Source organism: Atractosteus spatula, chromosome 3 (genome assembly GCF_055471065.1).
Source record: "Atractosteus spatula isolate fAtrSpa1 chromosome 3, fAtrSpa1.hap1, whole genome shotgun sequence".
Lineage (NCBI taxonomy): Eukaryota > Metazoa > Chordata > Actinopteri > Semionotiformes > Lepisosteidae > Atractosteus > Atractosteus spatula.
This window is the reverse complement of record NC_142708.1, coordinates 62226362-62238376: the sequence shown is the minus strand read 5'-3', so window position 1 is coordinate 62238376 and position 12015 is coordinate 62226362. Positions and strand designations below refer to the sequence as shown.

The window sequence follows — 12015 nt, the reverse complement described above, 5'->3', positions numbered from 1 at the left end:
CCTTTGAATGCAGAATGTCTCCATTTGAGGGCCACATAATTGTGTCTGTCCCACAGGCTTGTGTTCATTAAGAGAATTTACAGTCATTTTTCAGCTTGTTCATTCAAAGTTTGCTCCTGAAAGGCAGCTTTGTGAAAACCTGTTTAGTTTTGCTTTGCCTTGAGGGCTATAATCGAGACACCAGAAATAACCCTCCATCTATCCTTTCAATTAGGACGGTGAGACACTTTTTCTGTTGGGTGCTTTAAAAGGAGTGTTTTTGGACAGCAAAAATGACAGTGAATTGTGGGATGTTAATTAGCTCTGATTGTTTCGCAGTGCCAGAAAGCAGGACTGTCTAACTCTAAAGTGACTTATAATTCTGCATCACTTTTATTAAATCAAGCAGCAATGAACATGAGTGTGTCAGCTCTGTTCCCTTGACCAGTGAAAGGCTTATATAGCATTCATGTTCCAAGGAAGCAAGCATATTTATACACAAAGCAGAAATAATTTGTTATTTTTACCTTCAGTGGTGCATTTCTTAAGGATCACTTTGTTATTTTCCTCAAATATTACTTTTCTTGTTACTTGAAAAAAAGTATGCAAACAGTTCTCTGAGACTGTGTTGTAATTCAGGACCAAACAGCGTAATGGCTCCTTTACAAAACCTTTTCAAGGGCTGATCACTAGAGAAATTTTGCACGGTGGTTTAGTTTGACTTAGTCACAGGCAAAGCAAATAAGCTTATCAATAAAGCAGTCTGATAGTGTCCTTTGACAGGTGTTCTTGGATGTTAAAATCCCATGCACGGGTTTCTCAAAATGCTGCAGACCCTGCTGCTAATCATCATGTGAACCAGTTTCATGACACATTGAGGTAAGCATGCTGGTAGGTAAGAACTGGCATTATGGTGATGCAATGCAGCAATATAAGTACACCCCAAAAATTGTAAACTGTATGTAGCTGAACTTAGTATGCCTAAGTTCGTGCACTATATTATTTGCATGGGTTTCTCCAGGTGCTCCAGTTTCCCTACACAATCTAAAGACATGCTGGCAAGGTTAACTGATGTCTCTAAATTGTTCCCGTGTGCTGGTGTGCCCATCAAAGATGTAGTCCTTCCTTGGATGTCTGTGATGGTTGGAGATGCCATGGCCTCACCAATAATCAATGGATTTCTGATAATGGATGGAAAAGTTTCATTGATTTGAGGGATCTCATTCTTATAGTTTTTAGTGTGTCTGTATATTTAGTATGTAATTCACGGCTATTTTCAAACAACACCTTTTGTGTTGACCAACCTGAAAACAGTTCACACAGAGGAGACAACAAGCTGCAGCAGAATCTTAAATAAGTGTAACAGTACACTGTAGACGTAGAACATTTCCATTCCTAGTTAGGAATGAAGTAAAACCTGATTAAAACCATTCAGCAAAATAGAACAGCCACATGCAAATTATCAGCATGCAAGGAAGGAAATAAACGTTTCAATATGTAGAAGATATATGTATAGTTACCATGAAATGGTTATGTCTCTTATCCAAAGTGTGTGCACCAGTCTGTTAAAACGACTCTTTCAACTTTGTTTTAAAAAAGTATCCTGATTAAATTGATACAGGGTATTCCCTGGCTCCAAGCCCTGCAGGTGACAGCTTGTCACCTTCCAAACGCTATTCCACTCATGGGAACACTCTGCACACCTGCATCTTCTACCTGCTTTCATAACCTGGCGCACTGTAACACATTCTTATTGTCATAACCCGGGGGTGGGCAGTTTCAGGGAAAGACTGCAGAGCCAGAGTGTGATGGCGCAGTTGTTTCCCAGAAGAATTCCCACAAGAAAGACATTGTAGACATCTGTCTCGGAACTGTGAAGCCCACAGGAATGGGCTGCGTTTCTCTCCATGTGAAAGAAAGACAACACATTTGTAGTTCATGCCAGAGCTATCGAGATTGGTCTCATTAATTTCCTTTAATGTGTTCTCCTTTTGCTTATTTTTTGTTTCTCCTTTAATGTATTTGTAGAAAATCTAACAGTGACTTTATTAATCAGTTGATTGATTTTTAAAAGGTACAACTAATTGCTTTTATCCTGAAGATAAAATAAATAATTTGGAAGAGATACAGGTTTTGCAATTACATGTCTATTAATTTTTATTTATTAACTGTAGTACAGTCATGTGCTTGCTGACCTGAGATTTCTATGAATCGTATCTGGATATTTTGTGCAGTCATAACAGAGCAGATATTCTGAAAATTTAACTAGCAAAGAAGGAGCTGTTTAGTTTTTTGTCCAAATGTAACCAAAGTTAATAAGATATTGTGGGTCTCCATTGATCGGAAGATCAATACGTTATTAAAGAGCAAGTCAGATTGTCTATCTACAGTAGTTATAATAATACAACTACACATTACTACAGGGTTATTTATATAGATTAGTACAAGAATAAGAGAGAAGTACATGGGTGATATTAGAAAAGGATGTGTGGTTGTCTCAAAGCATGAAACATTTGTTGAAGCAGGGAAGAAAATCCAGCAATTCACCAAGCAGGTCCTGGGAAGTGGAAAATGAAAAGTAAATGGATTCACAGACAGCTGTGTTTGGACTGCTCCTGTGTGGTCAGGCTCCTTCTTTGAACTGGCAGGGCAGTTTTGCCCCTGAGGTCAAAGTTCAAAGTGACCAAACCCTGAATGCGACCACAGAAAAACAAAAGGCGTCTCACAGAAAAGAGTGAAAAGAAGATTTACTAAAGGCTTCTTTGAAATGTGTTCTAATTGCGTTTCACAGTGATCAGATTACGCATTTCTGATCTGGGGATCATTAACTGAGGCCTTCTGATCTGTAGGAAGAAAAGAATGGTGGTTAGTCACAAGGATGTGTAGTGAAGGTAGTCAGTACGATGGGAAAATGTTTAAAGTTGAAATCTGTTTTTCTGAATAACCATGCTGTCTGAATTATATTCTCCATTGTGATTACAACATAATTATATATAATTACAATGTAATATAAATGACCAAAAAGATTTTAAATGACTGTGGCAACAACCATCAAGGTAAGGTTTGCCAAGAGGTGTAAGAAGGAGAAAGCAGTGAAAATATGGTATTAAATAGAAAAGAATGCTCTAGACATAACAGATCGAGGAGAATAATATACAGTGAGACCCAAGATAGACTTGTCCATTATTCTGCAGGTCTCCTTATATTTGAAGTTTATATAACATATTTTCCATCCATCCAAATTTATCCATATGTATAAAGGAGACATCTTTGTTCATTCTTTGCATTTGTTTTGGTAGCTTTGGGTTTAAAATCCAAAAATCTGTGTCTGTTGGATATTTTAACCACTTCAAAGTGTGGTCAAGTATACAACAGCATTTTAGTATGAATTGGTATACCCTTTTTTCTATAATTTAGAATTTAGGACTTAATTGGTTTACTTAATTGAATAATTAGTTCAGTTAACTAGGTATAAGTTTAGGTAGAAAACTAGAACATCTGATTATTTCCAAACCAAGGAGCTGTAGATTGCACAGGCTCAACAAAGTGTTTTGTAACATCTGTATCATGGACATTGCTGCTAAATGGGTAATATTCTTCATCAGAGCAATGTTTGAGTCATGGCATTTGTGTCTTCAACACTGCCAGCTCAGCAGTGTGATGGCAGAGCGACCACATCACCGTTCTTCAGCTTCAAGGCCATCTTTGGAACTGGCTGACTTGATAACTCAATAGAATCTAAATCTGTCTCTGAACAATAGATGGGAGATGCCGGAGACTAACCTCAGCTTTCTGATCAGTTTCTGACGACGGCGAAAGAAACAAACAGAGCTTGAATGAGCATGCCTGAAAGAGTATGCCGTAGTCAGAGTATCACAAGGATTGGTTCTTAAACATGCCCGTGCAGGTAGGGAGAGCATTCCCTGTGAAATTTTTTACCGGTATTTTTCAGTGTCCCTTGGTTTCCAGTTTCTGGCAAGGAGACAGTCGGTTCTTTGTGCTTCGCTATTAAAATGCGGTAACTGGAGAGAGAGAGAGTGAAAAAAAAGGGTCTTGGTTCGAGACTGTCAGCTGTTACTAATCATCCCTCCATAGCCTGCTGTGAATCCCTTGCTCGCCTCTCCCTGCTGCTCTGCTTAGCACACATAAAGGAGATAAATTACCCTCTGGTGTTCCTTGAAAAAGCATATTGTTTGTGGCCTTCCATTGCAGTGAACAGTGGTCCGGGGGCGCTGCGCAAACAAAACCACAGAACGTTAACTAGGATACCTAGATGGCCCCTCTGTACAACACCGCCCTCATGGATATGAGTTGCATCACTCTGCTGTCCCAGAAGATGCCTGTGTACACTATACAGCTGTACTGTATAAGGCATGTCCGGGTGAAGAGCAAGGGCAGAAAGGTCATATAATAACACCACATTCAAACCATTTTACAAGACATCCTAAGTGATCTTTGCAGACTTCTGGAGTTGTAGAACAATCCAAGTCCTAGTCGGCTATTGACATGATCTGGACTCGAACCCAAGCTCTCTGACTCATAGAACCCAGACTGTGCTGGGGCAAGTACATCTACTGGTTGAGGCCAGGGACACTTGTTTTTCCATTGGTTAAGCATTGTATGTGGAGAAAATGTATAAGGAATGTATTAATGTATTAAACATGGCAAGTGAGATCTAAGTAAAGATCATTTTGATTTTGAAATGTCTGCAATAAGTACTTTAATCCACACCGTTTCTGTTTGCCACAGTGCAAGCAGGGTTGTCTAGTCAGTCGTTCAGTCTGTGTGTTTGCATTAGCCTGAAAGAATATGGCTGGGTTGTGCAGTATCCAATTATTGGGTCCATTGGGTGGGTCTTCCTTCCAATCTTTTTCTCTTCTTTATTCTGGGCTCAGGGTTTTATGTGGTCTTCCTAGATCTCCTAAATCCTTTTTTTAACTGTTATCTACTTATTTTATTTTGGACTCTGTGTTTTTCTTGTTCCTATCTTTTTTCTTGCCATCTTGTTTAGATACCAGTGAAGGAAAAAAATGCTCTGCATGAGATTCTGCTGTTTACAAGATCATACTTACTGGGTTTCGAGGAAGGGCTTGTCATTAGCACTAGACAAACAGGAAGAATTTATGGCCTTTCTTGCATTTACATGTTCTGACATTCTTGCATTATTCTACAGCTGTCTATTATCCCATGTGATTAATGTTGGTCCCCGTTTATATACCTGTGCATTTTTCTGGAGCAATCTGACTGAAGTAACCGGTTCACGACAACATGCCCCCACGTGGGAGTTATTTTTTGGGAGTTTTACCATCTAATTGATTCTGATAAAGATCTACTGAGCAGAAACTGGCTTAACAGGAGTACAGCACTGAGCCAAAAGGGGAATGGATCTTCAGAAATGCAATTAGAACACTTTCCCTTATTATGTGAGACAAAAACCTGTAGATTTCAGCATTGTGCAGCTTGCCTAACTTTCACATCAACTTAACAATAATTTATTTGATTGACTGCCTTGTAATTGTTTATATTCAATTTACAACACAAGAAAAAAAAACTAAAGTCCCACTCTCCAAGAGAGTCTGAAAACCAGCTCAGCTTCTGAATTGTCTTAAGATAAATGTCTGTTACACACTGTGCTCAGTTCACAACAGGATTACTATGCAAAGTAATGGTAGAGAAATCATGGGCGGTGGTCCCTGTATCTAGAGCTGGTCAGGTTTCTTGTTTGTCACTTGACAGCAGTGAGCCTTTCACAATCAACCTGAAAGCAGATGAGTATGCCTTAAGCCAGCGTCACACTACATGTCTCAATACGACGTCTAGTCGGAGAGCATGTCAAATTTAATGACTGCAGTTGTTGAATCCCGCTGCCCTTTCTGTCCTAGAGCGTGTCAAATTATACGACTAGGAATCGCAGGGGGTGACTACACGATTCCCTCACGACTATTCACCACGGTTCCAAATCTCGTAGTGCGCCGCGAAAGTACCGCGAGGTCGCCTCATTTTGGCAGCCAATCAACGTGGAGCACCGCGCGAAAGTAGACAAACACGAAAACATCGAACAGACACCTGTGCTGGCTCCAAAGTTCGACGAGCCTCTCTTCCATTTGCACAGTCCAAAACACTCGCTTTCCTTCTTTCCTTGCAGCCGCATGGTATGCATTGTACTTCCGGTTGAGCGCTCATTGGCTGTTGGCTGTGGCAGACTCAAGAGCCCACCCCAGCGACTTGCGAGTCGCTACGAGAAAATCAAACCAGACTCGCTGGGCGTGGCGCACTACACAACTGGCGGGCGCACGCTGCGACTCTCCACAGCTCACTTTGATTTTCTTACAGTTATGTACATGAAGGCTGCGACTGAAAATCCCGGGGAAAGTAGTGTAGTGTGACGCCGGCATTACTTAACTGAATCTTTTTCATCATTGGTTTCCGTTGCTGAAAGTTCAGTGTTTCACATAACTGTGAGAGGGCAGTCCGAGGTCCCTGTGTGAACCTTCTGCCCTTTCACATTACTTATGTAACAAAACATTCAAATGAAATTGTTAACAATGTAAGAGCTGGAAAGAAGCTACAAAGACCTAATTAGGAAATGAATGATATCAGTTACAGTTTAATTAAGACATCAGAAAATCAGCTGGGACAGAAACCTGAAGGAGGGTTTGGAGCACCCTTTCTCTTCTGGTGTTCATGCAGACTTGAGGATTTTTAAGACCTATCCATGATTAAGAAGCTAGAAGGGGTGTATAATTATTATGCTTGTTGAACTAATTTCTGGGTTTCCCATCTTTCAGGTGTGTGGAATGTAAGGAACTAGACATTTATAGGGAGAGTTAGGCACAAATTAATTCCCTCTTGGGTCTGAATATTATTAATAAGCTTCATAGACCCAAAAAGGAAACATCCAATTAATAACCAGAAACACACACTTGGAGCATCATGTAAGATACCAAAGACCTTAGCGTAGAAATGGGTTAAATAAAGGCATCAGTTTATGAATTGATAATATCCATTTATATCATCAATAATAACATATATATAATATCAGTAAGGAACATAAAGCAGGAGACAGGGAGTCCACCAGGATCTGGAATAAGAATCGCAACTCTACCTCCCTTTTTCTGGGTTCAGTTGAACTCCTGGTGATTTAATTGAATTTGTGATTGAACAAAATTGTTTTCCTAGTTGGACTGGGAAGCCCTGTTCGTCCCATATGCTCTTCTGCTGTTTCCGATTAGAAATGCTCTATTTCTATAGTTAAACCACTGTTAGGCTGCAGACTGTAACCCAGGACCAGGACTGGCCACCCTGCTATTAAGTAACCAAGTTTAAACTTCCAGTTTATCTGTTAATAGGGACATTTATTTTGCCACATAACTGGAGATGATGATGATTGGTTATTATTATTATTTTTATTCATATTTATTTATGTAGGCAGAGTAATCTCTTCTGAGCTTAGGAGGCAGGTTGGTTCTTGAAATTATAAACAAACTTCCATATTCTCAATTGCGGGAAATGGAAAGTTCCCAGAAAAAAAAAACTCCCCAGACAAGAAGGGCAACAACAAGGCAATAATACTATAGACACCGTGCTTGCTCATAATGATTTAATATACTTCAGACATTGCATTGAAAATCATCAAAATGATTTAATCTTAGTTAAAATCAAACCGTTTGAAAATGAATACAAAAATGGATCTGGTTTTTAATAGCAGGAGGAAAGGGCAGGTCACATCGTCTTGAGTCCTTGGTGTGCTTGTTTGCACAGTTCAGCCTGTTAGTGTACAGGTCCTGCTTAGTAACAGTTGTGTCCAGAGATGTTTAATAAAAATGTATACAAATCCATTGGGTATTGTCCATAATGTGTTTATAAGGTTTTGGATTCAGTCCTAGATGAGTCTAGTTCTCAGTACCATCGGTAGTAAGGCCTTCATTAGTTTTGTGGGAAAACACAACTTCACCAAAACTCATTTTTTTATCATTTGCAGGCAGTGCACAAGAATGACTCTGGCAGTATGCTTTAACACACATTGCCATTTCATTTTTTACTACAACCAGTGTCTGCCACAATATTCTTTTTAACTGTAACTTTTAAAAGGCTGCCATTGACAAGTCTGTATCGTTAAGGTCCTCTCACACTGAACTAAACATGCCTGGGCTTCTAGTTGTGTTCTGATCACAGTCTGTTGTGACATCACTAAGGCCACTTGAAATACTGTAGAAAGCAGAGGATTGCTTTTCTCTGTTCACTCATTTTAGAAGAAGTATTCAGGCACTCAAGAAGCATGTTCAAACATTCAGCATGTGTCAGTCTGCGGGTTGCAAAGGAACAAGCAGAGGGTAAATCCATACTGAACAGTAAAAAGAAAGCAGAAAAGACATTCAGATTTCTGCATCGGAAATCAGACTGGACCTCGGACTATAAGTGATAGAAACACAATAGTAGAAGAGTTCAGCTCAGGTTTTTGATGGCATTTCCAACCAGCCTCCAACTCTTCTTTTAATCTGATCCCAGTTTTTCCTTGGATTTCAAACCGAAATTGATACCTAATACCTAAATAAGCTCCTAACAGTGTTCTGGTAAAATTTGAGCTCTTCTGTTTTTGACAAATCAATTAAAGTTTGAAATTTTGAAAGTGAAGTTAAAGTTTAAAAGTTAAAGTTTAGGGCTAGCGTTCAACTTTACAGTTAGAGGTTCAGCTAAGTAATTTTTAAGTAGGACTAACTTTCACAGTTGTGCAGCCTTCTTCAGGAATGTGTGTCTTCTTCACTCACCTGAAAAAAGTTCCCCCTTGGAACTTATCCTTCAGTATGCCTGCGAGTGCATGGATGTAGGCAGGTTTTGCACAGACATATTGGAAGGGCTGTCAGTGTATCAAGTGGCCTCAAAGATTTAAGAACACAAGAAAGGTTATAAAGAGAGGAGGCCATTCAGACATCCAGACCATTTGGCAGTTAGTAGCTAATCGATCCCAGGAAGTCATCCAGCCATTTCTTGAATGAATACAGGGTGTCAGCAAGGCTGGATACCTTGCTCCAAAACTCCCACTACCCTTTTTTAGAAGCACATAGCAGTTGACTAGATGGCCCTCACTGGTTCAAAGAATCAGTTTGTGAAACCGCAGCAATGTGGGTCAGCCAGCAGCAGTGATGCATGAGGTTATATGGAAAATGTACTAGACGCCAAAGCTACTGCTGAGTTTAGACTGTGGGGACTGTAGTTTATCAGGGTGAGAAAAAACACTTCTGGTTGTGCTTTTTACGTTGCGATTATTTAAGGATGAGAAGGTTACACAGCGGCCTCTGCTGTAAAGAACGATTGGAGCTCCAAAGTCAGAGCTGTAGGAGAAGAGAATTTGAAATAGCCTTACCAGCTGACATAGCTGTCTGGCTAGAGGCTCAACCTTTTATCCCCTCCTTCTGGTGTGTAAAAAAGACAGCTCGGTTTAATTCACAGACTCCAAAAGCTGCACTTCTGTTACGGTAAGGTCAGAGTGCATGAGCACGCGTTCAGCAGAATCGGAAGGATGTTCAAATCCGATCCTCAAAGTGTCCACACAGATGTGTGTGTGCCAGGATGCGTAGCAGGCCACCTCTGAGAGATCGTATTAACCTGATGGAAAAAATGGCACTGCAGGCAGCACACCAGGTGGCCTACATCAGTGTGAATTAATTAAACTCCACGGTGAGTCTTCCAGTGTCATCGTGGGGATGTGTGTCACAGACAACAAGCCGCTTTCTGACAGTCGTAGATCTGGTTTTCAAAGTTACGTACTCATTTAAAACACAACATTTGAAAAATGTGTCTTTGCGGGCTAGGATACGCCAATCCTAGTGCCTTTTCTTTCCCATGACTTGTTGTCATGTGTTCTGCATGCTGCAGGTAATTTTCTGCACGTAGGAAAAAAGTATCTGCAACATGCATGAAAGCTTATGTTTTCAAAATCAGTAGCTTTCAAATAGTTATAGAGGAACTTGAGATGATTTCAAGCATGTCTGACAAGGGTAATAAGTTAGCGTTATTTTCCTTAAATGCCTTCGTATTGTGTCAGTGGTGCAGTTTAGTTGTTATGCTGAAGGACTATACGGGCTCTTTAGTTCTGCTCTTGAATGGCAGAAACTTGGGCCAGGGTGCCGCGCCGCAAACCCCTCCTTCACAGAGAGAACCAAACGTTTTCTGTCTATAGCACCTTTGTCCGATAAACATTGATGTAATGGTCGACCTCTGCCCTGAAAGCTCTCCAAAAAAAGGTTTGTTATAGCTTTATTTTGGGCGCAGTGTGACTGGTTTTTCAATCGTTTAGGAGGAAAAAAGGCAGGGGGAGGCGGTGGTGTTGCAGAGTAGAGTGGATGGGGGGGGGGGCTGGGTCGGATATTTTTTTCATCTTGTTTTTTTTTTAAAAGGCTGCCCCCTCCTCCCCCCTGAAACGTAATGTCTTTAGTCTCCGGGAGGGATGGCCAGCGCTTCGCTTGCTGTTGCCACGGCGACGGGGGAGCGATCTTGTTGTGGAGGATGGCAGCGCGACAAGTTTCCCAGGCCCATTGGGGGCAGGCGGGAGGAACGCGGAGCGGGCACGGCTGGCATCGGCGCTGTGAGATCAGCGCGGGATTAAAGGAGCACATACATCCCGCCCGGACAATGAGCGCTTTGCTGGAGCGATGTGAATGGGGATAATGCCCCCATAATGGCCAGCGACACCTTGGAAATACAGAGCTAACTTTATTGCTTCTCAATTTAGGTCATTGTCAGAGGCGCTTTTCCTTGCGATGGGGGTTCTTTTCTAACTCTTCATCAGTGTGACGCTCACGATTTAAAAGGATAATGTATTTCGCCATATTGATTTATCACCCATTTTTAGAAACTGAAGATTTGTAAACTAGACCTTTCCTCAAGCCACATCTCCTCTTGAGTCCCCGGAAAGCTCATAGATCTCTTCATTTTTGTTATGATGTATTATTTGACAAATCTCCGTGGATCGTAGACTTACTTCCATCCTGTTGTCGCATCAACAAGGTTAATCATTTTGGCATAGTCTGCCAGTAACAATCTTCAATGGTCCTCATCACACTCATTGCACTTGGTAGTGTTCTTCAGAAATCCCAGTCCTGGTCCTGGACTGCAAGCCCAAACACCTGCTGGTTTATGTTGCAGACGAGCTCTCAGTTACACAGTTCAACTTTAAATCGACTTAATAATTGGATTAATTTGAACTGTTAATCATGTAGGAGGATGCCTTTTAACTATCGCAAAAGTGAAATAAAGTCTCAAACCTTTGAGCGAAAAAAAACCCTTGCAAATATTTCAATAAAGCAGCTTCTTAGTTCCTTTAAGGCTTCAGTTTGCTGTGTTGGCCTTCAGGACCAGTACTGGGAACCTCTGTTCTGTTGTACCTGTAGTGATTTGCCATTCTATGACATAATAAAACAGTGAAATGATTGATACCCAATCTTAGGTCATCCCAGAAAGACAGATTGCAACTGTACCTTGTTGGAATCATTCAGGGGGTAAATGGGTAAGATTCTTGTCTGTGATGTGGTCAGTTTTTGGTAAGGTCAGTGGGTACACAAAAACCTTTTTTTTGCAGTCCTAATTCAGTGACAAGGTGCATGTCCCTCTGTGGTCAGGAATGGCAGCCCTGGACAGCAAAGCCTCTGGGAAAATGGGCATGCGGGCTGTGGTGTACTACATGACCACCACGATCATCGCCGTCTTCATCGGGATCATCATGGTCCTCATCATCCACCCGGGGCGGGGCTCCAAGGACGAGTTCACCAAGCAGCAGAAGATTGAGCAGATCAGCCCTGCAGATGCCTTCCTGGACCTCATCAGGTACTGACCCGGGAGCCACATGTCCGTAACGCCAGGCTTCCCAGGCTGGGTTCTGAAGGACGCCACTGTCCTCCAGCCTGCACTCCGATGGAGCTGAAGTCTCGGTTGGTTTAATACTTTTCTCCATTAGCAACGTCGATTTCAAATGAGTAACAACATTTTGAGGGAGAAAGTTAAATAAAGTGAAAACCAGAAGGTGATGTCTTGCTAAGT

At 41.2% G+C, this 12015-nt stretch overlaps 1 protein-coding gene across 2 annotated transcripts in view; it reads left to right on the top strand.

Moving 5' to 3' along the window:
* Window positions 1-12015, top strand: part of slc1a3a (solute carrier family 1 member 3a) — a 34309-nt gene that overhangs the window by 6757 nt on the left and 15537 nt on the right. For both annotated transcript variants that reach the window (XM_088911735.1, XM_088911734.1), the window contains exon 4: window positions 11598-11802. In XM_088911735.1, the coding sequence (XP_088767861.1) occupies window positions 11598-11802 (205 nt within the window). The remainder of the gene's footprint in view (window positions 1-11597; window positions 11803-12015) is intronic.